Below are 25,253 nucleotides of genomic sequence, written 5' to 3'. Positions count from 1 at the left end.
TGTATATGGTAATTAATAAGTAAATAGAAATATATAAGATAAAAATAATCTTTTAACGACAGAGTTAGAAACAATAAGCCCTTTAATATAATATAAGATAAGATTGATCTTTTAAGGGGACACAACACCTTTAAACTTCGAAAACGATCGATTTTTTTATTGCTTATTTTGACAGGAAATGTTCTGTAGAACACGCTCCTGAAACCCATTTATCAAAAAAAAATTTCCCGCAAAGTTACAAGCAAAATACTAAAATAAAATTTTTATCGTTTTTTCGTAAAATGCGTATTTTTCATTTTTTGTCTAATACGACTAATAATTTTAATTTTAAGTTTTATAAATTCAATCTAAATAAAATTTTTATTGTATATGTTGAAAATACTATTTTTTTACCGTAGTAAATGCGTATATTATGCTCCGCATACATATTTTGGTAAATAAATTAGTGCGTATTGATAAGATTTTTTTGCGATATTTATTCGAGATAAATTTCTAGTTTCGCTTCTTATATAAGGCTCCGATGAATACGTAGGGACATTTATTTGAATTCAAATATCGCGCGCCACCTGTGGGCATGTTAGAATCAGGGTGTGTTCCAGAGGGAACGCCAGCAGCGGTACAGCAGTCCGGTCCGCTTTCGAAATTCCGGTGCTGTGCTGTTACTGTGAAATCGTTCCGCGTCAGCTGATTCTGTTTGTACTGTTTGCAGTTGTAACCTCTTGAACATTACAAAGTTCTTATTATAAGTTCAGTTATTATAGTATGTAATACATTGAAAGAGTTCTCTTCAGTTACACGAAGAATAATGTTTTCGTGCGTTTCAGGGTCATAAAAAGTAATTTTCTCTGTATAATTTGCCATACTAATTTGGTAATAACTTTTACAGCACCATGAAAAAAAGATACCATGCAAACAGCTGACGCGGAACGATTACACAGTAACAGTACAGCTGCGGAATTTCGAACGCGGACCGGACTGCTGTACTGCTGCTGGCGTTCCCTCTGGAACACACCCTCAATGTGTCTGAGAAGGACAGAGCGACCGTTCTGCTGTTCTCGTAGCAGACAGCAAATATTTCAAAACACAGCTGATATAGTCCTGGGATGTGTTTTACACTGAGTAAACACAGCTGTTGTCTTAATACATAAAAAAAGCTGATATTTCTCAAAAGTGTTTTTAAAGTAATCTAAGTAGTGTTTGTAGTGTTTTTGGGGTTATAACTTATAACACTAAAAAGAAAAAAAAGTGAAGTGTTAGTGTGAAAGTAGAGCAGTGAACTTATTTAAAAAAGTGTGAAGTGTAATGATTTTAAAAATATGTGTGATAATCGAGATACCAAGGGTTGCGAGTACCCATCCTGACAAGAAGTACTCTCGAGGAAGAGGCAAGAAGAGGCCAAGAAGATTTCTAGGAGCAACATGCGAGGATGAACCTGCCAACAGGACAAGACCTTCAAGTTCAGCAAGAAAGATACAAACTCCAGCAGCGGAAGGAACCTCTGTGGTCAGGAATAGATTGATTGATATCAACATTCTATTTCCTGCTCTCGAGGAACTTTTGATTTGCAAACAATGCCATGGTCAAGTTAAACTTGGCGAATCTGAAACTCAAGGATTAGGATTCAAGATTGAAGTAGTGTGCATTAAGTGTGGTCAGCTGGCAGCTATCAAGTCATGCAGAAAAGTTGGCGTCTAGAACCATGCTTATGGGAGAACAACAGAAGAGCAGTGGTTCCTTGTCGTGCTCTTGGACTTGGACACGCTGGTCTATCAACATTTTGTGGGTTGTTGGACTGCTTGAAACCCATGGCCCAGTGTGCATGTGAAGCAATTAGCGAACAATTTAGTGAAGTGTGTGAGAAAGTTGCCAAGGAGACCATGAAGACTGCAGTGATAGAAGAAAAAGCCACTACAGAGCCTGGAGCACCCGGATCAAACATTTAGAGGTTAGACTGGTAATTTTCTATCAGTTTCAACTTGAAGGTTCAGCACGTAACCAAGAGAAAAGATAAGTATAAAGTGTTATCATTATTAAGTAAAAAATAACCTTTCTATCACATTTTTAAAATATTGTAAAATATTTTAAAAATTCATGAAATGCCTTTTTTTGGTTGTAGGTAAGAAAAGCCGCACAAAACCTAGAGGTATAAGTGAATATACCTTATAATTGCTGAGAGTCAAGGTCTATGTGTGTGGAATATAGAAAACTTGATTCCAAAGCATTTGGTAAGCATTAATTTAAGTTACAGTTTCAACAATTTTCATAAACTTTAAAGTTGATTTTCTCTAAATGCTGTTTTTACTGATTTCAGCTCACTGTCCGTAGGATTCCAAGTGAACGCATGGTTCTTTTGGGCTCAAACTCAAGGAGGATACTTTGTACACCTGTAGTTCTGGTATGAATGCAGGGATTTTGATTTGAATGTTTAGAAAATGTTTTATATACAAAAAGGTGTCAGAATAAGCGAAAAAAAGAAAAAAAAGCAGTTTTTCATCGCCAAATCATTTCTAAACATTCAAATTAAAATCCCTGCATTCATACCAAAACTACAAGAGTACAAAGTATCCTCCTTGAGTTTGAGCCCAAAAGAACCATTCGTTCACTTGAAATCCTACGGACAGTGAAAAAGTTCACAAATTCTTGCACCGAGTGCCACAATGGGCCAGCAGGAATAATGAAGGTTTTAGCATGATACAATTAAAGGTATTTATGCTAAATATATCTATAAAAAATTTCAAGTGATTTACTTAAAATTTATGAATTTTTCTCAGAGTTCTTTTTTTCAGGGTTTAAAGGTGTTGTGGCCCCTTAACAGCAGAGCCGGAAATGATAAGCCCTTTAATATAAGATTTAACTCTAAACTATAAGATGCCAGGTGTTACGACCTAACATATTCTGTAACGCGCTGAATGTATGAGTTTGAATGACGAGCGCATGCGCGCCCTTTTTCTAGGCCCAAAACACCATCACGGTGGCAACCTTGAACTACGCCGTAGTTCTGGTCACCCTGCGCTAGCCTGCTTCACGACGGCATGCTCACGCGCAGGCAGTCAGTCTGTCAAAACCACTCATTACACGCCGGCGGTCCTCCCTCGCTCTCAGATTTTGAATACTTCAAACTCTGACTGCATTTGGTTGCAGAAACTACTATCGCCTTCCGGGCTTATACAACGCCTTCCGGGCTTATACAACGCCTTCCGGGCTTATACATACACCTTCGCCTTCCGGGCTGATTGATTCCATACGAATCGTAATACGACTAAATCACGCCCATCGGGCTATTCGATTTGATTTGATTCAAATCTATAAATTGCGCCCAACGGGCTATACCAACTAAGTGCGGACAAAGTTTGTGCGTGTGAAACGTTATTATTCGATTAACTAATTATCTCTGTGAACTTAATCTAATGCTGTGCAATCAATAAATCTGGTTTTTTTTTATGCCGAAAGGCTTTTTCCCATAATTTTGTGTTTTCTTAAATTTAAACCATTAAATCCATCTAAAAACAAAATCATTAAAATATAACTAAATTAATTAACCACCTAAGGTTAGGTAGTTACACAATTATTCACCAGTCGTAAAACCCAACTGCAACCTTTGCGTTTTAGTAAAACTACCTTGGAATGAAAATGATTCAAGAAGATAAATAGATCTCTATTATCATTGATTATAAATTTGCATTTATTTATTTTAGCTTGATTCTCGAACATTTTTTACTGCCTAAAAGTACAATAAATTAGCAATTATTTAGGTTCCAGCTGAGCTCATTAATTAATTTTCAGAAGCTCAGTCTTGATTAAATTTAATAACCTTCCTTGGTAAAAATAATAAATTAAACATAAATAAAACTAAGCGGAATTTCCTATCACAATCTCACATTTTTCACTAAAAATCTAATGCTTATGTGTGATATCTTGATTGTTTCTGTAGCCCAGAAAAATATTTCATACCAGATAAAAATACTCATTTCTTAACCTAAAGGTCAAGATTATTAATATATAATAAACAGTGTGAAAATAATTTAAAAAAAATATAAAGTATTAGCTATAACTAAAACCAAAACGAATATGATAATTAAAACCGAGTACTAATACAAAATTCAGCTTTTTTTAATTGGGTTTAATTTATTATTTTTACCAGGATTTAATACATTTTCTATTGATTTTCAGGTTATTTATCGCAGATGACCCTTATATTTAAAATTTAAAAAATTAAGGTTTTACAATTCTATTTATCCTAATTATTTATGAAAAGTGACATACCAAAGCTGATTTGTCTCGATTTATGAGGTTAAATGTTCGTTTTTTGTATTCAATGTACTTTTACTATTAATCAAAGCCCATAAATAATATTTTTGAGGGGTAAATGATGTTCGTTGCGCATTGCGCATAAAGTTTGAAAAAGAATACCGATAGAACCTCCTTAAATTACTCTAAGAAATTGTACAATGTAATATTTTTATGAAAACATAAAATTTTATTTACCGTATAAATTTTCTGAAGCAGGAAAACCTTTAAAATCCTCATCATCGCTAACCGTGGTATCTACAGGATTTTTTTTTTAAATCCTCATTAACACTAAGTGTTGTATCATCTGAAAAATGCAAAAAAAATATAATATTTTAATATGAGTCTAATGTTTGTTCAAAAATTCTAATTAATAAAGAATCTGGTGGTATATAAGATAGAATCTCTCGTCATCTTACTGATAAGCGCAGCAAGAGATTCGGGGCGAAACGCAGGTTACCTTAATTAGGAGCGCGCGAGCCTCATGTATGCCTCATTGGCATCTTTAACTAAAACAACAGCGCTCATCGTGAGCTGAGACTGGAAAGCCCTGGACACGGTACTAAGGACTCCTACGCCCAGTCATGGCTTCTTGGCCGAGGAATCTGCCTTCTGATCCTCGTGCAAGAGCGTATTGTGCTCCTTATTGCATTTTTTGCAATTGCGGGCTTCGCATTTGCCTTCGTGGGATCGCAAGCACTTCCTGCATAATTTTTTCGTCCTTACAGCATCCCACCGTCGCTGAACGGACAACGCAGTGAACGCGGAGCACCGATAGATCGTATGCTCACCGCTGCAGTAATAACAAGAAATGGAGGAACTTGTTACAAGCGCTCGAGCTTGCCCGTTACCCCGCCGGAACTTGGTTCCTTTCTCGTTTTGCGCTGTTGTCCGCTTAGCTGGCGCCTTGGTGTCCTTAGCCTCTCCTTCCTGAGCAAGTAGTGGCTTTTCATGGCTTTTTCCTCGAGTGATTATACTGCACTTGCGAAAGAATTTTTATGCACCCCAGGGCCAGAATGTGAAATTTCCCTCGTGACGCGGGCGGAAACTTTTACTTCCCAGCACTGGGGTAGTAAAATCATATACACACCACGGAAGGTAAAATGGCGAGCCCACAGATCGTGTAAATTGCTTCGCCTTCGGCTCGGGTTGCAATTTACGCGAGCTGTGGCCTCGCCAATACTTTACCTCCCTAGGTGCGTAATGCCCTACTGATTAATCACGTAATTTATTGATCGATAGTCGCGCGATTAATCACGCTATTAATCACACAGTTAATCACGCAAATAATCACGTGATTATTTGTATATGTAACTGGCACTACAAAATACTAAGCTACTGCTACTTACAAGAAAACGGATAGACACAACTATACCGATGAATGTGGGCACGGAACAGATGACTACCAGGAACGAAGTGAAGTATATGGGGGTGACCCTAGACACGAAACTGATCTTCTGGGTACACATACGTAACACGACGTCTAAAGCAGCAAAGACGACGAAGGCCTTAAGTAGACTCATGGCCAACACTCGAGGACCGAGACCGAATATACGGCGACTTCTTATGAGCGTCACCTATCCGATCATGCTCTACGGAGCGGAGGTATGGGCGGACGCGTTAAGGGTAAGAGACGGGAAAAGGCTTTGACGAGAGTCCAACGAATCGAGGCGTTAAGAATCGCGTGCGCGTATCGGACCGTATCAGAAAACGTGATCTTCGTGATAGCGGGCGTAATCCCAATCGATCTCCTCGCGCGTGAGCGGAAACATTTATACGTAGGAAGCTCGAACGCTGGGAGGGCAGACGCTGCAACAGAAGAACGAACGAGGACGGTCGAAGAATGGCAGACGAGATGGATAACGAACGGACAAGGACGTTGGACGCACAAACTGATACCGGAGGTTGGACCCTGGAAAGATACGTAACACGGCGAAGTGGACTTCTACCTCACCCAATTCCTGTCGGGACACGGGTATTTCCGAAAGTATCTTCACAGAATGAGCAGAGTGACGACACCTGAATGTACGTACTACGGACAGGCTTGGGATGACACGAAGCACACCTTTTTCGTGTGCAACCGTTGGTCCGAGCAGCAACAGAGACTCGAGACATTACTGGGCACGATGATCACACCAGATAACATGACGACACTGATGATAACCAACAGAGACGCGTGGACAGGCATTGCTTCGTACGTTGGTAGTATCTTGCAAAGTAAGAAAGAGGACGGATGCCTGGATAACTAAGCGAGAGAGAGAGTGGAAGATTATAGTAGTAGTATTGAATGACTGGAAGTAAGGAATGAGCGCGCAGAGGAAGCGCAAAGGACAGCGGCCCAGTTCGAAGTAATGTGATAAACCGTACCGGGCTGGTGTCGGGCGTACAGGGAGATATGTGTTTAGTGGTAGGGGTGACCGCCGCCGCCGAGTCCCACACTTAGAGTTCTCGCAAGGGAACACGAGTCAGTCCGTTACAAGCTCCTACAAAAAAAACTGCGTTATTAATAGCCTGATTAGTTGCGTGATGAATCGAGTGACTACTTACGTGACTAATCGCGTAATTAATTTTTCGATTATATAATCACGTGATAAACTCGTGATTTATTGATCGATAATATCACGCCATTTATCACGTGATTGATCACGTGATAAATCACGTGTTTAATCGCATTATTTTTTCAGTAGGGTGTACGATTTCCTCGGGACGTAAAATCTACGCAGGGGAAGAATCTGTTACTTTCGCCCCTTGTTGCACAATGTATTTATTTTGTGCTATGACTTTTTGGTCTTAAATAGCTTCAAGGATATAAAAAGAACAGCTTTTTCAAGTTTAGCTAGCTAAGGATGATTCTATAAAGAGTTAGAATTATGCTTTAATTTTTTTTGCGATTATGGCCTTTAAGGGGATATCGGCGCAAAAGCTTCGCAAATCCGCCACGGGCTATTTTGTATTTCCAAACTTTTAGAAAAATAAAAAAGCCGATCGAAATTTTCTTTTGGTAGAACGATTCATTAAATTTAACAGTACGGCGCTACAGACTCGATTTTTCATTTCCAAGCTTTATTAAAAAAGTTATATGTAATAGAAAAACAGTGTTTTTAGCGACGACATCCCCTTGATTAATTATTTATCTTTATAGTTAGAAAATTTGTACATTAAAAACAATTTTAGGACTTTTTTACCGCCCATAAGGCACTGCTCCGTGGGTAGTGTACGACGGGTTACTTCAGCTTCATGACGGTGAGAGGGAAAGAAAGAGATGAGAGAGTGAAAGGAGCGTTTCATCGAAGTTTTAAATTGTATTGGAAAACTTTGAGGTAATAGTGATGACGTGGTCATGCATTCAATATACTTCATAACTTAATTTAAACATTTATATTCTAAATATTGTTGTACTTACGGTTAAAGTCGAGTGCTTGTAGTTCGTTAGAGATCTCCACATCAACTGAATTGCTAGTATCAATGTTTTGATCCCTTTCGAGAACTGCGAGATGATCGCTTTCTGCATCATTTGAATTGGTGGTGATAGTCGCATGATCTCTTTCTGTATATGTTACTACATTTTCCACTGTATCTTCTGAGTCATCCCCTTCTCCCATGGCTCTTTCAAGCCATTGAGAGACCTCCACTATATGTTTAACAGCAACTGGTTGTCGGTAAATACTTAAGTGAATTTGCTTATCGTGTCCCATAAATGAAGACAAATTTTCAATTTGACCTTCAGAGAGATTCAATGATATGCCACATGTAGCAATTTGTTTACGCATTCTCATGCAGGTTAGAGTAGTGGGGAACTGAGCTCCACATTCACTTGTAAATTTTCTAATTACATTGCTTGCCTCGTAATAAGGTACTTCCTGCATACTCTGCTGTGGATCAACTGGTGTTGCGAATACAAATGGGTTGCTTGCAGGAATATTGAAAACTGGTCGAAGCTCTTGAATCAATATGATGGAATTTATCTCCTGGTCTAATAAAACTGGCGTCATTTTTTCTTTTTACGTCTAATTATAAATCTTGAATATTTACGGGACATTTCTTGAGCGATATCAGACATGTTTTTCGGATCAACATCAGATACGGAAGACACTGTTTCTCTCTTGTTGAATGAAACTATCTGTAATCTAGATAATTCACCTGGTCTTTTACGATTGAATACTAATATTGCAATTAGAGTAGTTTCAATGAGATCATTGTAATATTGAATATCATCTGATTCAAAAATGATACTATATAAATTAAATGTATTATTATTAAGATATACAATGCACATAAACCAGGTGATATGACATGATTGAATAATATCTTTTTATAAGATATGATTTGGGTTTTATAGAAATATCTTATAATGGCTGTCATTTCGTAAATAATAAATAATTTTCAAATTAAACTTTTAATTGGTCGGTAGAACTGCACACTCCCTGCCGGAAAAGGTCGATAGAAGTCGATTAGATCACTTATCGACTTGAATAGTGTATCTTAATTCCACTTTTTGCATTAGAACTTGATAAAACGTGATAAAATACGATAAAAATCGATATAAGTCGATAAAACTTAATATGAAAAATTACAATAGAAATTGATAGAATTTCAAGAAGATCATGGTCTATCGATTTCAATTGTAATTTTTCGTATTGAGTTTTATTGATTTCTATCGTTTTATCAAGTTCTAATGTAAAAAGTGAAATTAAGATTCACTATTCAAGTAATTAAAATCTTATCGACTTAAATAGTGAATTCTAATCGACTTTAATCGATTTCTATTCACTTTTTCCAGCAGAGCTAATGGAAAGATATTTCAAATTTTCATTATAAAATAATACTTAAAAATAGTTATCCTCAGGTAGATTAAAAAGTATAATCTACACACAAATTTTCTAGTTTCAAAAAATAAATAAAAATAATTATTCACTCGTATTTTTTTCAGATTTCGCTAATAGTAGTTATGCACTGGCATATGACTGCAGCATGCCCTGAAGTGAACTAAACAGAGTTGATTCGTTGCCGGGATATGACATTTCCGAGAATGACATATCTGATCTATCAGAACTCTCTATGATAGCCAATAAGCTTGATTTTGAAACTGCTATGTTAGGTAGATGTTGTGCATGGTTCTTTCTTTGAGCAAAAAACATTCGCAATTGCGATCAAGTTTGTCAAATAGTTAATCACACATATCTTTTTCAGATTACGGTAATAGCACTGGAGAATTTAATGATACTGCAATCGATATGGAAATTAACAAATCCATTTTTATTAATCAAATTGGTGATGAAGAATCAAATTGTTCATTTATAGCGAAGGAAGAAATAATTGATAGCACAAAAAATGTGAGTGAAATTAACAAAATTTACTATTCACCACAACAAGAAGTTTTCGAAAGTAGTACATATGACTCTGAAGACTTGAACTGTGGAAATTCAATTTCAACAAGTTCGATAGAGCAGATACCTACTTCAGAAACTTCATTAAAATGTACCAATCTATCAAGATTTTCTATAACGAATGATACACTTGATTTTGACAATACTATGTCAGGTAATTATTTTTTTTTTATCATAATTTCTTAATTAGAATGTTTCGTTATAATTATGAAATTTATCATTATTATATTAATTATAGCATTTCTAGAACGGATTCCTGATACAATTAACAATAATCTCTCAAATAAACCGAAAATTATAAGTGATATCTTACTAAATAATTTTGATTTCGATAAAATACCTATTCTTGACGAAAATGGACAACAATTAATGTACTGAAGTCGCATGAATACGAAGAGAAATTTGATGAGTACATAACAAAGGACTTCTATTCTGCCAACGAATTGATAAGCCATGGTATTTATCATAATTTTGTCTAATTATATGTAAGTCTGAAATGAAATAAGAGACTGAAACTAGCAGCATAAATGTCACAATATGACCTATAAAATATCGATTATTATAATAGTATATTACGATACAAGTGGCATAAATCGTACTTTACGGCATTAAGCGCCCCAGCGAGGTAAATGCGCTTAACGTGGTACCATGAATAACGTCATATGACACGTGTATATACGTATAATACGTATTGCACGTTATTTTATAGCAATGATTAGCATAAATCCGCTGCCACGCCTATCCGTGGCATAAATAGTCCATTGTTTCACCGCGTGATTAGCACACGAGCGTAGCGAGAGAAGAAGAATTCGACAATTCTTACTAAATCGGGGGTTGTAAATATATACAAATACGTACTTAAATTTATATAAAAAAATACCCACATAAATAAATATAAGTAAGAGTAAATAGAAACATTGTTGCAGTGAATCTCTTAGTTGGAATGACTAATTTATGTGTTCTTTCATATTTTAAAATACAAAACAGTACAGGAAAGTCAGCTGTTGCTGTAGTATTCAACATATCACTTTAAATACTACTATATGGACAGCTAAAGTTATTGTACTGTACTGTACGTAAAAATATACGTTGTAGAATATAATTATATTAATTACTGCAGCTAAGAGATTTACTGCAAGGATCTTTCCAAGACTTTACAGTCAAAAATTGTAAAGCCGGGTGTTGGTACAGAGTTATACGTGATAACTGAATAAAGTTACGTATACGTATACACTAATACTGTTCATACTTTTGTATTCAGTTTTACAACGTATTTGTATCCAGCTTTACAATTTGTACGTATAGTCTTGGAAAGACTGCTGTTTCGGGCATTTCTTTCCCAAGGTTAATAAAGACGACGTTCCTAAGAGAAGCTAACCCCTCACATTCTAATCTCCAATCTAGAGCACTAGGATACTTTTCTTCTTTTTTCCATCGGAGCAGATGAGCTCTCTGGTTCATGCGTTGGCACCAGTCCTGCAATATAATAATATGTGTTTAAATAATGAACAATTCTCTTCATTCAAGTGGAGAGTAATTGTACAGTTTATGCTAGATTCTAACAGGGTACTTACATCTTCTTCGATAAAGCAGATACCATAGAATGCTGCATCTTGAGCATCGCAAATCCAGCTATTGCACTTATCGTTGAAGGATGAGACTGTTCAGGCAGAAGTTGGCGATGATTACTCTCGTCGCAGCAGCAAAACATTTTATGGAATGCACAGAATTAAATATTAGAGTATAGTAGATATCAGATTACGGTAGAGGATATAAATATGTAAATATTAAGACAGAGATATAGAACAATAGATTTAATAAGAAAGCAGAACAAATGGAAGAGTGAGTGTGAGTAGCTGAAAAAGTTAAGAGACAAAATAGATTACTAAAGATAGAAATAAATGGATTTTCTGCTGCTCTAATATCTCGACATATAATTCAGCTGGGAAAGTTAATCTTAATATTACTGAATTAATAAATTCCCGAAGACCTATCAAACAAATCTTTGTAAGCTTCCTGACCTCAAAAATAGACTTGTTATACTTATCTGTTTATCGAAGTCGTGTTACGATGAATCCAACGACGGCAGATATATCCTCAAAGAAGAGACGGATCGGAGGCGACAATCGCACTCTCCGCACTTCCTTGGTATTATTGTTGCTTCTCTGGGATGTTATTGACTTTGGTGCTGATGCAAATAAATATAAAACAGCTTTAAATCTGTAATTTAATAAATTATAAACGCTACGTAATATACTCATCTGATATAATATCCTAATCCTGACGCGTATTCCTGACTACCCTACTGATAGTGCTTAAATGTAAAAATTAAAATAATTATTAATTTTTGAGAGAAAGGGTGAGAGGCGCCCCGACCGCGCCCCTCTACGTGAGGCTCGACCACACCACAGCCCCTCCAACACTCCCTGACCTTTTCTATTTTAAATCATACCAAAATAATAAATAACTAAATAAATAGACAACTACATAAATAAATATATATATATATATATATATATATATATATATATATATACATTTTTGAAAAGTAAAAGATCAGAGAGCGTTCAAAAATTCACATGTGCACTAATATAATAATGAATCGTATAATAGAAAGGCAACCATGTGTATTTTTATAGACCTGAAAAAAATATATTAGTGATTAAGGAAATAAACGAGAAAGAAGTAAAAAAATGTAAAGAACGAATAGTGAAAAATTGAAGCGAAAGAAGAAGACCTCCACCATGCAAAAATAAATCCTCTGACGCTCCCTGACATTTTCATTTGTAAATTAACAAAAATAATGAACAACTACGTTTTATAAAGTAAAACATCAGAGAGCGAAAGAAAGAAGAAAAAACGAGAAAAGAAACGAGATTATTTTAAAAGAAATTATAAACCAGAAAAAATGTCCGAGACATCAGAGGCGTAGTCTCGCTCATTTCTGCCAATATCCTTGCCCTTGCTGCTCTCTTGGTCGTTGTCGGTCTCGGTATCGGTGCCGCTCTCGGTATCGGTGCCGCTCTCGTTGCCTGTGCCGCTCTCGCTGTCTGTGCCCTGCTCGTCGTTGTGCTCGTTGCCGATGGCTTGATCGTCCTTCCTTTGATTCTTGCTGTTATTTTGCTGGTGAATCTCCGATGCCAAGACAATGCGCGGACGGTGTGCCGGCGGTGGATCGACTGGATCCTGTGGCGGTATTTCCAGATCATCCTGTGGAGGTCGCTTCATTTTGCGCCGAAAAGATTCCTTGGCACTTTTCAAGGCTTTCATCATGGCCAATTTGAAGTCATCCGCCTTCGGTTTTCGCAAGGTCTCTTTGTCCGCTGGCATCGAATCTGCAAAATATTTGAAAATTTAAACGTTTTCAAGATAATACCAATAATTAAATAAAGATATATTACGTGCCTTGACAAGCCTTTGCAAAGCGTGTATCTTTTAAGGCCATTGCACCTTCAGCTTTGGAAGTACTCCACGTGACGTTGCGGAAAATATCCTGGTCGACCACGATGCATTCTCTGAAATATATGGCCGCTGAATCGGTAAAATTTGCGCCACCTTGGCTGCTTAGATAGTCCACCTTAAATAAATTGATACGCGTTATAAAATTATATTATCAATGTATTAAAGTATTTTGATACTTACAAGAGCGTTCTATTCCTCCTCATTGGCATAGTTAAACGCTAGAATATCCGCTGACGTTTTAAAGGGCAGGAAGGAAGGACACGGTACGGCCTTACTGCTCTGGTTTTTGACGATGCCCTTCAGCATTGTTTCAATGGATCTGAAAAACGAATGATTATAATATTTGTATTATTTCGTAATTAAAATACATTTCCAAATTAAAAAATATTTTACGTACGTGGAGATTTGCAACACTCGAGCTATACTTTCTTTCATTGATCTAAAAATTAAAAATTGAAATAATATTTAACAAAAAGATATAACTTTATATGTCAATAAGAATATTAATTTCGTAATACATACTTGACATCCTTCTCCAAATTTCCGATTCTCGCATTCGCGTCTCTATAAATGAAATACATGCTAAATATTTTCAGATAAATATTTAAAAAAAATAAAGATGAATAAGGAATACGTACGTTGTGTTGCCGTCGATTGTGGCCATTCTTCGGTTAATTGAACTGTCAATAGCAAGTTTCAGGTGTAAAATCTTATTTCATTATAAAAAAATAAGAAATAATTAATCATTACGCACTCAAATCTCTCCACAATTTTGGACAGATCCGCTTTCATTGGCGCTGATGGCGTTGCGCTTCCACGTAGCCCAGCTGAAGTGCATGCTATTAAATTTATAAAAGTTTAAGTATTGATAAAAATAAAAGAATATTATTATTACAAATTTTAAAATTTTCTTACGTTGAGAGTGTGTTGATAGCTGCGCGTTTCTCTCTTTTTGCTGCTTATTTTGCGAATGCAAATTTGACTCGGATGATTGCTGCGAACGTGAGTGCGATGTGTGCAATCGCTGTGAGCTCGAATGTAGATTGTCGAATTCTCCTGAGACTGAACGTCCTTTGCACGACTATTGCGAGCTCGAGTGTGGTTTCTACGATTGTTGGGACTTCGAAATTTGTTTGTCCGATGATCGTCTCGAAAATTTATGTTCTTTGTCCATCTCCTTATTCTTCTTCTTCTTCTTCTCATGCGCGGATGACGTGGATGGCTCAGTGGGCGTAGGTACCGCAAAAGTGTGCGTAACCGAAGGCATCATATCCGACATTTTTTTTAATGCCGAGTCTATAGATGACGCTCCTGGATTTTTCTTCATTCTCTGTCGGAATAATAATACAAATAATAATAATAATAATCGGAACAGCAACAACGATAATTACAATAATGGATTAATCGACTTGACAATGAGTGGACAAAATTTTAACGACTACACAAAGTCGGAGTGCCGATCCATCGTTGGGGTGTCTACATGCCAATCTGGCATTCTAAAACATTTGTCCGAGACTTGATCGAGTCTGATAACTGTTGTCTCGGTGCTCATCACAGAGCAGATAAAAACACTCACTAAGGGAGAATCGCAAGGTCGATTAAAACAATCTAGCTTGAGTAGAAAGCCTATGGCATGAATGTAAAAGATTTTTTTTTATTTGAATGGTACATATCAGATGACACTTTTTCATGCCATAGGCTTTCTACTCAATCTACATAGTTGTGATTTGGCAAAGATGCTTCATAAAAGATGCAGAAACAGCCAATCGTATTAATTTTATCTCTACCAAGAGGTGTTTTTTACTAAAATTAATTGTCAAGGAGGATATCCTTATAAATCTCTGTTATAGAATTATTTTGAATTTTGAAAAAAATACCCGCCAAATCAAAATATGGGCATAGTTCTCTGGGTCAGAATTACTTCTGAGTTGCGAGAGAAAATTTGTCAAATTGCTTTTACCAAGTACGTAGGCAAAATCCCAACTATGCAGCTTGATTAGACCTTGTTGAAAAAATACATATGTTATTAACACATGTATTTTACACATAATAAAACCATGTGATTTTACTATGTGTGATTATTGTTTCAGATTTTCCATGTGTAAAATATATGTGTTAATAACATGTAATAAAAACATGATAAAATAAATTATGAAATATCAATTAAAGTACATATAGTTGTTTTTAATAAAAATTTAAGTTGTGTGTCAAAATTGAATGAAGAGGTTGGTTTGGGAAGATTAAATTAAACAAAGATCTTTTTATTACATTTTTTCTTTCTTTACTGATTTTTATTGTTAATAATGATGCAAATTGGGCACAGCACATAAGTACATATTATTATCATTATTTTTAACATAAACGCACACTGCTTCTATAGTATTTGTTTCAACAGCTGTTACATACTCAGAAATTTCGTCTATTCTTTTAATAGACAAGCAGTCTTCAAATACATTTTCAACATTGATAAAGTTACAAATTGTATGCTTTCTCCTATTTACTTCATCGATTATAAACTCAATTATGCGGATATAACGACCATTAGTAGTTATGGCGAAAGAGTTGTCAGATCTTATTCTTTTATTTTTGAACGAGGTATAAAGACATCCTTCTTTAGTTATTTTTCGGTATGATAGAGCTTCATCAGATAATTGTAATTCTCTAATAAATCGCAATTTCGTTAGAGCATATGCTCCGAAGTATCTCACGTTGGTTAACTTACGTGTTTCCTTAGTTTCTTTATAATCAAGGTAATGTACATAATCATTAATAACGGTATCAGGTCTCGAAGATATATGCTCCTTTAAAATTAACTCACTTTGAGTCATAGATACAGATCTACATAGTTGATAGATCACACCTTTAGCGGCATGGATTTTTTTGACTAATTGGCCATTTCCATTTTCAAAACAGTAACCGTTATGGCTCCACAATGGCCCCCAATCAGCAACACTCTGACATATATGCAACAATTGATGGACATTGTAGGTCATAGCTGCTGTTGTGTAATAATATTCTGTGTAAATAACAAATTTTTGCAGTAATCTATGAGCACGATTTAATTCGATTCGAGATATACTTTTTCTATTTAGTATATTAAATGCTTCTACTAAAAGTGACCAGTGTTTTACATAAACTAACATATGCGGAAATATAAAAGAATTGGTAGGCTGTAGTATAATATCCAGTTTTCTAATTCCCTTGCTTTTAACCACTTTCTTTCTTTCATAGAACGAGATAATCTTGAGATTTGATTCGGGGCTTTTATTTGTAAAACCAATTCATCAATAATATTTATATCGGCATTTGACAATGAATATGGCCTATTATTGGTATCAAACCAATATTTTGAAAACTGTTCTGCTATTCCCAAACAGATGCAGTGCATGCTATCAGGTACAAATCCAGATATCACATTAAAAGAATTTAAATTAACTAGTATTGACGGTTTCTTAACACCAAAAACAGGATTTACAGATTGCGTACTTAATTGCATATGTTGCCACGTATCTCTTTCGTTTCTTTTTAATGGTTGCTCATCTAATAAAATATATTTAACGCATCCACCTCTATTAGAGGGAACGTACACTCCTGGGTGTAAACACCAATGACATCCAAAATACCCATTATATTGAACGAACCCTACCATAGGAGATCGTGCAACTGAATCGACACAACAGCATACCGCATGAACATAAAATCGTTGCTCTACAGCGTTGACGTTAAATACAATGCCTTCATTTGCCATTTTATTCATATAACATATGGTTTTAAAAAAATATTCATATTCGGTTTATCCTTTCCAAACCATATCCCGCATGTAATAGGTTTACTATATCTAATTTTAAATGTCACTTCGTTAACTATCATTTGAATTGGCCACATTGCAAACTTAGAACTTTCAAAAACTGGTGAACCGTCACTATTAAACGTTGTTGTTACGGAATTTAATATTTTGTGTACTGGCAATGATTTAAGAAACTTTTTATAAAACGTTCCATCACTAAAATCTTCAAGATCGTCATAATTTCTTAATCTTTTATGTAAAACAGTCTGTAAGTATTTAAAATTCTTTTTTATTAATAAACATATTTCATTATCAACATTAAAGATGGCAAAATAATAATTATATGTTGGATCTCGCAACAAAATTCTCCGATCGCAAAAAGTACACGTAACTACGCAATCTGACTCACGATTAAATTTTTTAATGCACCTTTTACAATGTGGACAAACGGAATAAAATTCAATTCCACTTTGTGTGTTAAAAAATTGATCAATAAAATATCTTGTTTCCGGTAAAAGTCGTTTCCCCATAAAACAATTGATCATTTTAAATAGATCAGCTATTGCAGTTTGACAAAGCTTGTTCACAAGTCCAAATTTTAAAACAGCTATTAATATTTCAACTTTACTTACAACTAAGCCCTCTATTTTTGCATTACCTTCATCACTATTACACAGATTTCTTAATTTTTCGAATGTTATTTCTTCTGGTATGTCATCTGCTTCAAAGTTATTAACCCAATCGTAATTATTATCATCTGAATCATGAAAAATATCTCCGTCATCATTAATATCATCTTCAATATCTGTACCAAAAAATTCTTCTGAATCCTCATCAATCCATGAATTCTGTATAGTATTATGATAAATCAATATTGTATTAATTAATTAATTTATTAAAAGTTTTAATTGCAAGAGAAGAAATATGGGGAAATCCACATAACTTTTATTTAAGCAAAAGTAATGTTTTTAAATTTTATAACTATTACAGGTTATCTGCAACGACAAATTAGAATTCATTCACTGCTATGCTGGTTTACCAGGGTCAGTGCATGACACGCGTGTTTTCAGATACTCAGGTGTACAGCAGAGATGTACTGATGAATATTTTCCAAATAATACTCACCTGTTAGGTGACTCTGCTTACACTTTGCAAAATCACGTAATAGTGCCATACAGAGATAATGGGCACTTAACTGTAGAGGAAGTTCACTTTAATCATGTCTTATCTAGTACTCGAATGATGGTTGAGATGTCCATTGGTCTTTTGAAAGTTCGATGGAGGTATTTCTTGGATAAATTGCCTATGAGGCGAACAGATCTAATACCTTACTACATAGTGTGTGCTTGCGTGCTGCATAATATATGCTTGAAAGTAGAAGATACGTTTGAATATCCAGTGATAATACCTGATACAATAGATGTGAATCCAGAGCCAATGGATGTTAATATAGCAGAGCATCAAGATGCTATCGCCAAGAGGGAAAACTTAACAAATATTGTAAATGCAGACATATTATGAAGAGAATTGTAATAATTATTGTAATTGTAAATGTAATATAATAAAATAAAATGAATTGTAATTAAGTATAAAATGAATTTTATGCTTGATTTTTGTGTAAAACAAATTTTTTGTAATTTTCAGAATAAAAAATTATAATTAATACTCAATTGTATTTATTGCTTTAATAAAAGTAAAAACATATATGATTACAAACTTAATCATATCAAACATATTTTTGTATTCGAAACAATATTTAATAATGTAATATCTTTAGTGAATGTTATTTGTACCATCGATCATGACTCGATTATCGATCACACTGGTAAGTATAATTTTAACAATCTCATAAAAATACTTTTCGATTTTACAAAATCATGAACGTTTTATGAGTTGCTATACCACTCTTATTAATCACATAAGTACATTAACTAACATAGAAGTAAAACTCCATAACATTAATGTAATAAATACTTTTTTGGTTTCAAATATAACCATGAACTTTTCATGACTCACTATAATATTAATCTTAATAACTGAAAGTTATAAGTAAATGAGATTGCGTTAGCAATTAAACTTTGATGACAAATCCTTTAAAATTTCTAATTTGTGTTTTCTGTATTCTGCAGTCGCTTCTGCTCGTAAACGCTGGTTTTCTAAAGTCTGCCTCATAAATTCTGACTTTTCTTGATTTACTGAATTTGTACGTCCTAAAAAATAAAAATATTCGAAAATTATAGATACGCATAAGTTAACGAATAATTATTAAGGAGACGTAAACACCTCCAACTGTCAAAAAATGAAAAATTCATTATAATACACAGATACACTATAAAAAACACAACAGATATAACATACATCAAAATCTAATCATGTTTTTTATATTGTGCCTCAATATCTTCAATATTTTTGGCATTTTCTCAAAGATATGTCTGTCCCCTTAATATAAGAAACTTGTTAAAGAAATATTATTTCATATGAGCTTTTATATACTTCATAATTAATAATACTTACTACTCTTAGATTTCTCTTTCTCATTTTCATCGAAATCATCCATCGGTAAATTAGATCCAGCTTGTGAAAGTGGTTTAATCCATGGCTTTTTGGAAAACATCTCATCCAATATCTAAATTGTAGATTACAATAAAATGTATTAGAAACATAAGTAGTATAATATATGACAATTATTTACTGACTAACCTCAAAGTGTTCGCAGGTCTTTTTATCATTACCAGTTTGAGAATTGTGATCTTTCACTTTCTTATAAGCTCTTTTTAATGTATCCATTTTAGTAGAGCATTGAACAGTAGTGAAAGCATGTCCTTTTTGTTTTAATCCTTCAACGACTAGAGTCCAAAATACTTTATGCCTCATTGATCCTTCGTCCAACTTTGATTGATATTCTTTGTACAGTGACAGAAGCAACTTAGTCTGGGATTCAGTCCAGAAACAAAATTCTTCACCTTTAAAGTTTTAAGATATTCAATTATTAAAAAATTTTTAAGAATAAAAATTGAATATCTCCAAACTGATGGACCGTGCAGACTTGAAAATTGATATGCATACCCTTGGAGTTCATTGCATGAAGCCAGTGCAGTTTCATGACCTATCAGACAGCAGAAGGCGTACATTGCTCTGAAAAGGTCGTTTCGACGCTCATGATTTAGAGCTAATGCAACCTTCTGTTTTCTGAATGGTCAAAAAAAACAGCACAGGTATCATGCAAGAACCTCTGATGATATATTAATCCACTTTCAAGAATTTTAAAATATTCAAAATTATTTCAAAAATTGAACATACCATTTTTGGTTTTTCTTGCTTTTTTGTTGACATTTACATTTTCAAAATCTTCTGTTTCATCTTCATTGCCAATTTTGTCTGTCAGCTGAACTACAGTTGATGATCTTTTTTGTCCTATTTGCAACTTTGATTGTGTCGATGATTGACTACCACTTGCTGCAGGAATTTCATTTGTAGTTTTTTCTTGCAATAACTTTTTGACGAACTCCAAGTCTACAAGAAAATTATTAATATGAATTGAAAAACAGTTTAAAAAATACACATGTATGCAAATAAATAATTGAACTTAAGCAGCAGAGATAGCAATAGTTTATAGCAACCTTTGATTGCACGATCACGCTGCGATGGGGTTATCTCAATAGTGTGTATAATATTTGTTGCCTAGTCCCAGACATTTAATGTGACTAAGTTGCTTTCTCCAAGTGTTGACACATCAGCAGTACCTGCTGCTATTGCATTTATGGCTTGATAGTCGATAGCTGCTTTATGCTGATTTAGCAGTTCAGTAGCAAATCCCATGTCTATACATAAAAATGAGCATCATATTTTTATACTATTTATAAAAATTAATAAATCAATTTACCCCTTGCAGCTCGTGAACTATCTACAGGAGAGACATGCAAATAATATAATTCGCCATCCTCTTCTAGAATTAGCTCCACTAGCTGTTCACTGTTTTCATTCTTGGCCATTTCAGTCATTATATCTTGTATGTCAAGATTTTCCAAATCCTCATCAAGGCACTGCGGTATTCACTAACACATAATACATACTTAGATTGTAGGACATATTATTTATTAAAATAAAGAATAAAGATTATATCAGAACACTACTTACCGTTACAGGTTATGTACAGCAATCGGTCAGTCTACTGCTAAGCGGCGGAACGACTTTCCAGTCGAGCTCCAGTAGTCATTGCCAATCTCAAAAAAAAAAAAAATGAAATCCGCGCGTACTCCTGTACTTACTGGAGCTCCCATCGGAACACACCCCGTATAGATATATAACCTTACTGTATGTTTACGACAGATAAATATAGCCACATAAGGCCTGGCCACATAAGCACGTTGTTTTGCGGTAGAATGCGGACGGATGCGGCAAAGTCACTAGAACAGTTTGGTGATTTTGCATAGAGCCAATTTCTAAAAATAAGGATGTTCCCCTAAAGTCTAAGATAGTACTGAGCGAACACACTGCAATTCACACAGTTTCTTCTGCTATTGCCTCCGAACAAACATAATCTTATTTTTTATGAGAAATGAAGTGATTACTGATTAGTTTTGTACTTTCGTAATTGTCCTTACAAATCAACTTTCATGTAAAAATAAATAAGGAGTATATTTACATGTATTATTATTACTTAAGATAGCTGTAAAAATGCACTTCAGCGTCGAGGTTATGTTGATTTGTTTTTATCTTCGTCAGCTTGTGAATCGGAGTCAGGTGTGTTCGTTTTACAGCCTTGGTTAGCCTTCATGGAGGCATCGTGACTTTACATTGGCTCTATGCAAAATCACCAAACTGTTCTAGTGACTTTGCCGCATCCGTCCGCATTCGACCGCTAAACAACGTGCTTATGTGGCCAGGCCTATACGCTTCCGAGATCCGAGTTCCGATGAGTTTAGACAGCGCGCACATACAGTTCGCTGTGAAGTTAGCTGTATACACTGCATCGGAGGATCCAGATTTTTGAGTCGAGTCTAGAGGTGTATTGAAACCATTCAAACTATCAAATATCATAACCACACTTTTAACTTTTACACGTATTCGTCATTCGTCTCCTCTTAGTCCTTGTATTCGTTAATATATAAGCATTACAAAATCATTTCGTTGCTTATTATTATCAAAGAAGATCGAGCATTACAACAAAATTTTGTATAATAATCAGTTTTCTTATATTCACGCGGATCGGCTGCTACTTTCAGTTATAAAATATAAAATAATATAAAATTCATCTTTGCTTTCACGTTATTTTCCTTAAATTTTTTGCAGACTACTCATTACTTGTAACAAGTATTATAATTCGTAATTTTGCCTCTATTATATGTAGTTCTAAAAAATTTTACTATGGGATAAAGAGGAAATATCTCTGCTGATTCTTCAAGAAGAAAAGTAAACAATTACTACAATATTGCACAGGTATGTAGTAAATAATTATAAAATGTTATACATTTCTAACAAAATTCTAATTTTCAATAACGTTCTAATTTTCAACTAACATTCAACTAACATTTTGTCAAACGGACTAACTGTATATCAGGAGAAGAGCAATTTTGCCCTGCTCAAATTCATGTTGTAGCAGGTGAGACAACAATTGTAATAATAGCTACTAATTGTATATGTATCTGTTCCCTGTTAGTTCCTTTTAGCGTGTAACAAACCTTATTCCATAATAATTTATTTTTTACAAAAGTAAAATGTATTTCTTTTAGGATGTATTAGTGACCTCGAATAACCCAAAACAAGATACAAATTTCATAAAATACGTTATAGTGATGCTCTTTATGAACTGGAAGCAAATAGAAAAAAAATGAAGAGACGCAGAATATTCTGCAGGTAATTTGTATAACCTCAATCAGCATTATCAGATTAATTAATTTTATTAGCAATAGATTTTAATGCATCTTATATTTATATTCACTATTTAGGGTACAGATAGTAGTTCAAAATCATGTAGTCAAACAGTAAATCATGATAATAAAAAAAAATATGAAAAACCAACTGGTGTTGATGAAGAAATTCTGAAAGAAGTCGACATAGAAAATAAGTTGAAAAATCTGCAGGATGATGATTTGGATTTTAACCAAAATGATGAGGATGAAGAAAGTTTAAAAAATAGAATATTGATTTTAGAACTCGAGAAGAAAGAATATCTACAACTACACGTCAGAGAAACTCAAGAATACAAGAAAAAAATCTGCGAACAATCAGAAATGATACGTGATTTAAACAAAGAATTAGCCAGGATGGACAAACAATTATTGTATGCTCAACCAATTTACAACAGAACTCTAGAAAATTCCACCGCATACTCAGCAAGAAGGTCACTATTTCCAAAAGGTAAACTTTGTTTTTAATTTATGTGCTAATTTATAGTGGCTCTACTTTTGTCATGAATATAAAAAATATTACATGCTTTTAAAAAATGACTTTTAAGTATTTCAGCGATATCCACTATTTCAATTTGAATATAAAGTGTCCGTAGCTTGTGATGCATTAAAACACATAAATGATGTGTTTTAATGAATTAATTTATGGAAAAGCACTATTTTGAAAGCATGAAATATTATTTTTAGATAAAGTTAAAAATAATAATTTATATTCATATTTATTTTTAAACTTAGAAATGTAATATCTAGTTTCAGAAAGTAGGGAATCGCATACCTGCATGAAAGAGACTGTTGATGCACGGTATACAGAATCTAGTGTAAATGTGGAACAGTCACATATAGATGCTGCAGTATCAACAAACTTTCAAAAAATTAATGTTTCTCGCAGTATGCAACTAAATAAAAGAAAATCAATAGAAGTGAATAGTTCACCTCCTACGAAACAATAGAAACCTGTCTCAACGAATGAATTTTCTAGTGAAACTCTAAGTCCTGCATCGCATCCAAACAGTTATGAAAATAGTTCTTTTAAACATTTAGCAGATGAAATGGTTCAAGAAAGGCTTATAACATCACCTACTCCTATAGCTTCCGGGACCTCAGAGCTCAGCATAATTTCAGAAAAAAGTAAAGATTATCGTACACTAGTAAATCAGCACAAAAAAGCAAAAATAAGAGAACTTGAAGCCAATGTAAATAAAAACTATACAGTACAGATTGCTGATGAAGACAAAAATAGTAAGAATAAAAGTAAGAAGAAAAAGATCAAGAAAAATAAGAAAAGGAAATCATCTGGAGACAGGCACACAGGTAAAAATAAAAATAAAAAAGTCCACAGAAGCAAAAACAGCTACTCCAGCAAAACTGACTCCGAATACGACTCTGATAAGTACAATAATGAAGATCAGATGCAGGATATGATATTGTGGAAGAAAGAAGTGAATGGGAGAACAAGTATGTTTTATGACTATTTAAAAAATATTTTTTATTTCATGTTGATAGTATTTATTAAATGCATTTTAAGGTTAGCATGATTCATTTGAAACATGGTGTATCCATTGAAGTTTCTCAATGGAAGGAAATAAAAAAAGAAAAAAGACCAACTTATTTCTTAAGGAAATTGGCAAGAGCGATTTGGGGCTCCTATCACCTAGCAAATAGAGCTCTTAATGTAAAGAAATGCACGTCTTCTCTCCCCAATGGTTCTCCCAAAAAAGCATTAACGCCTGTTAAAAAGGCTGTATTGAGAAGTAAGTAATTAATTTGCTATTTTAACGAATTTTTTAATAAAAATCATTAACTTGTTCTTTATTATTTCAGAGCTCTATTTTTCTTTTATACAAGATAAAATAAAGGACAGAGAAGATTGAATCGGTCTAAGAAAATCCTGGAAAACAGAATTAGGTAGCATTATAAACTATTTAATGCGAAAATATCGTACACAAAAAGCAGATTCATCGTCGAGTTCGAACTCAGGTAGCTCCAACTCAACTAGCCACTCTTCTAGTATATATGGCAGCGACTGAAAGATTATAGTTCCTATACTTTGAAGTTTAAACTGACTGTTAAGTTTAAACTGACTTTTAAAACTTTAAAAATATGTTTTAGTTAAAAAATGTATTTGCGTGTTAAGTACTTACGTGTTAGTACTTTAATAAATATAAATTAAATTTGTTTATGGTACTGCTTCAGTACTAAGGTTATTTTTTATATGTTTTATATCAAAGTGTAGAAAAATGTAACTACGGATAATGTTTTTGAAACATTCAATGTATCAATGATATCACACTCTATTATATGTTCTATTCCTTTCATTGTTCCATACAATTTGATCCTTATTTTTCATAACTTGATGCTGTAATTTTTTTAAATATAGTTTCACATATTTTTTTCTTGTTATTCACACATGTATTTTACACA

General features: G+C 34.1%; 3 protein-coding genes and 2 long non-coding RNA genes across 8 annotated transcripts; 3 read left to right on the top strand and 2 right to left on the bottom strand.

Moving 5' to 3' along the window:
• The first annotated feature begins 9,207 nt into the window (after nucleotides 1-9,207).
• On the top strand, nucleotides 9,208-10,202 carry LOC116416149. Its single transcript, XM_031923351.1, has 3 exons — nucleotides 9,208-9,385; nucleotides 9,478-9,828; nucleotides 9,913-10,202. Exons 1-3 carry the CDS (start codon nucleotides 9,346-9,348, stop codon nucleotides 10,050-10,052), a joined length of 531 nt encoding a protein of 176 aa, XP_031779211.1. The 5' UTR covers nucleotides 9,208-9,345; the 3' UTR covers nucleotides 10,053-10,202.
• Nucleotides 10,203-11,106: 904 nt separating this feature from the next.
• On the bottom strand, nucleotides 11,107-12,031 carry LOC107982040. The gene is made up of 2 exons (XR_004226680.1): nucleotides 11,249-12,031; nucleotides 11,107-11,150 (listed from the first exon to the last, which is right to left on the bottom strand). It is a non-coding gene; the product is annotated as an uncharacterized LOC107982040 (long non-coding RNA).
• Nucleotides 12,032-16,057: 4,026 nt separating this feature from the next.
• On the top strand, nucleotides 16,058-18,444 carry LOC116416212 (protein ALP1-like). Its single transcript, XM_031923892.1, has 3 exons — nucleotides 16,058-16,120; nucleotides 16,514-16,618; nucleotides 17,914-18,444. Exons 1-3 carry the CDS (start codon nucleotides 16,058-16,060, stop codon nucleotides 18,442-18,444), a joined length of 699 nt encoding a protein of 232 aa, XP_031779752.1.
• Nucleotides 18,445-18,582: 138 nt separating this feature from the next.
• On the bottom strand, nucleotides 18,583-21,152 carry LOC100679113 (trihelix transcription factor GTL1-like). Its single transcript, XM_031922807.1, has 7 exons — nucleotides 21,061-21,152; nucleotides 20,807-20,978; nucleotides 20,544-20,744; nucleotides 20,224-20,436; nucleotides 19,624-19,886; nucleotides 19,438-19,549; nucleotides 18,583-19,133 (listed from the first exon to the last, which is right to left on the bottom strand). Exons 5-7 carry the CDS (start codon nucleotides 19,795-19,797, stop codon nucleotides 18,988-18,990), a joined length of 432 nt encoding a protein of 143 aa, XP_031778667.1. The 5' UTR covers nucleotides 19,798-19,886; nucleotides 20,224-20,436; nucleotides 20,544-20,744; nucleotides 20,807-20,978; nucleotides 21,061-21,152; the 3' UTR covers nucleotides 18,583-18,987.
• Nucleotides 21,153-21,796: 644 nt separating this feature from the next.
• On the top strand, nucleotides 21,797-25,131 carry LOC100679088. Of its 4 annotated transcripts, XR_004226622.1 has the most exons (8): nucleotides 21,912-21,929; nucleotides 22,274-22,362; nucleotides 22,484-22,525; nucleotides 22,656-22,779; nucleotides 22,872-23,283; nucleotides 23,583-24,287; nucleotides 24,358-24,583; nucleotides 24,654-25,131. It is a non-coding gene; the product is annotated as an uncharacterized LOC100679088 (long non-coding RNA). The 4 variants fall into 4 exon arrangements; XR_004226623.2 differs by lacking the exon at nucleotides 22,484-22,525 and having other exon boundaries at nucleotides 21,797-21,929; XR_004226620.1 differs by having other exon boundaries at nucleotides 21,915-22,362.
• Nucleotides 25,132-25,253: the final 122 nt, after the last annotated feature.

The sequence above is a fragment of the Nasonia vitripennis genome, chromosome 2, assembly GCF_009193385.2.
Source record: "Nasonia vitripennis strain AsymCx chromosome 2, Nvit_psr_1.1, whole genome shotgun sequence".
NCBI classification, from domain to species: domain Eukaryota; kingdom Metazoa; phylum Arthropoda; class Insecta; order Hymenoptera; family Pteromalidae; genus Nasonia; species Nasonia vitripennis.
This window is presented reverse-complemented; position numbering and strand designations above follow the sequence as displayed.

Excerpts from the sequence above, each read along its gene's own strand:
- LOC116416149 (XM_031923351.1), top strand. The coding sequence starts at position 9,346 with ATGATAGCCAATAAGCTTGATTTTGAAACTGCTATGTTAG. Across the intron at positions 9,386-9,477 it reads TTTTGAAACTGCTATGTTAG|ATTACGGTAATAGCACTGGA; the intron begins GTAGATGTTGTG and ends TATCTTTTTCAG. Across the intron at positions 9,829-9,912 it reads TTTTGACAATACTATGTCAG|CATTTCTAGAACGGATTCCT; the intron begins GTAATTATTTTT and ends TATTAATTATAG.
- LOC116416212 (XM_031923892.1), top strand. The coding sequence starts at position 16,058 with ATGGCTCCACAATGGCCCCCAATCAGCAACACTCTGACATATATGCAA. Across the intron at positions 16,121-16,513 it reads TGCAACAATTGATGGACATT|ATGCAGTGCATGCTATCAGG; the intron begins GTAGGTCATAGC and ends ATTCCCAAACAG. Across the intron at positions 16,619-17,913 it reads AAACAGGATTTACAGATTGC|GTTATCTGCAACGACAAATT; the intron begins GTACTTAATTGC and ends TAACTATTACAG.
- LOC100679113 (XM_031922807.1), bottom strand. The coding sequence starts at position 19,797 with ATGAGGCATAAAGTATTTTGGACTCTAGTCGTTGAAGGATTAAAACAA. Across the intron at positions 19,550-19,623 it reads AGACCTGCGAACACTTTGAG|ATATTGGATGAGATGTTTTC; the intron begins GTTAGTCAGTAA and ends TCTACAATTTAG. Across the intron at positions 19,134-19,437 it reads GAAAGAGAAATCTAAGAGTA|GACGTACAAATTCAGTAAAT; the intron begins GTAAGTATTATT and ends TTTATTTTTTAG.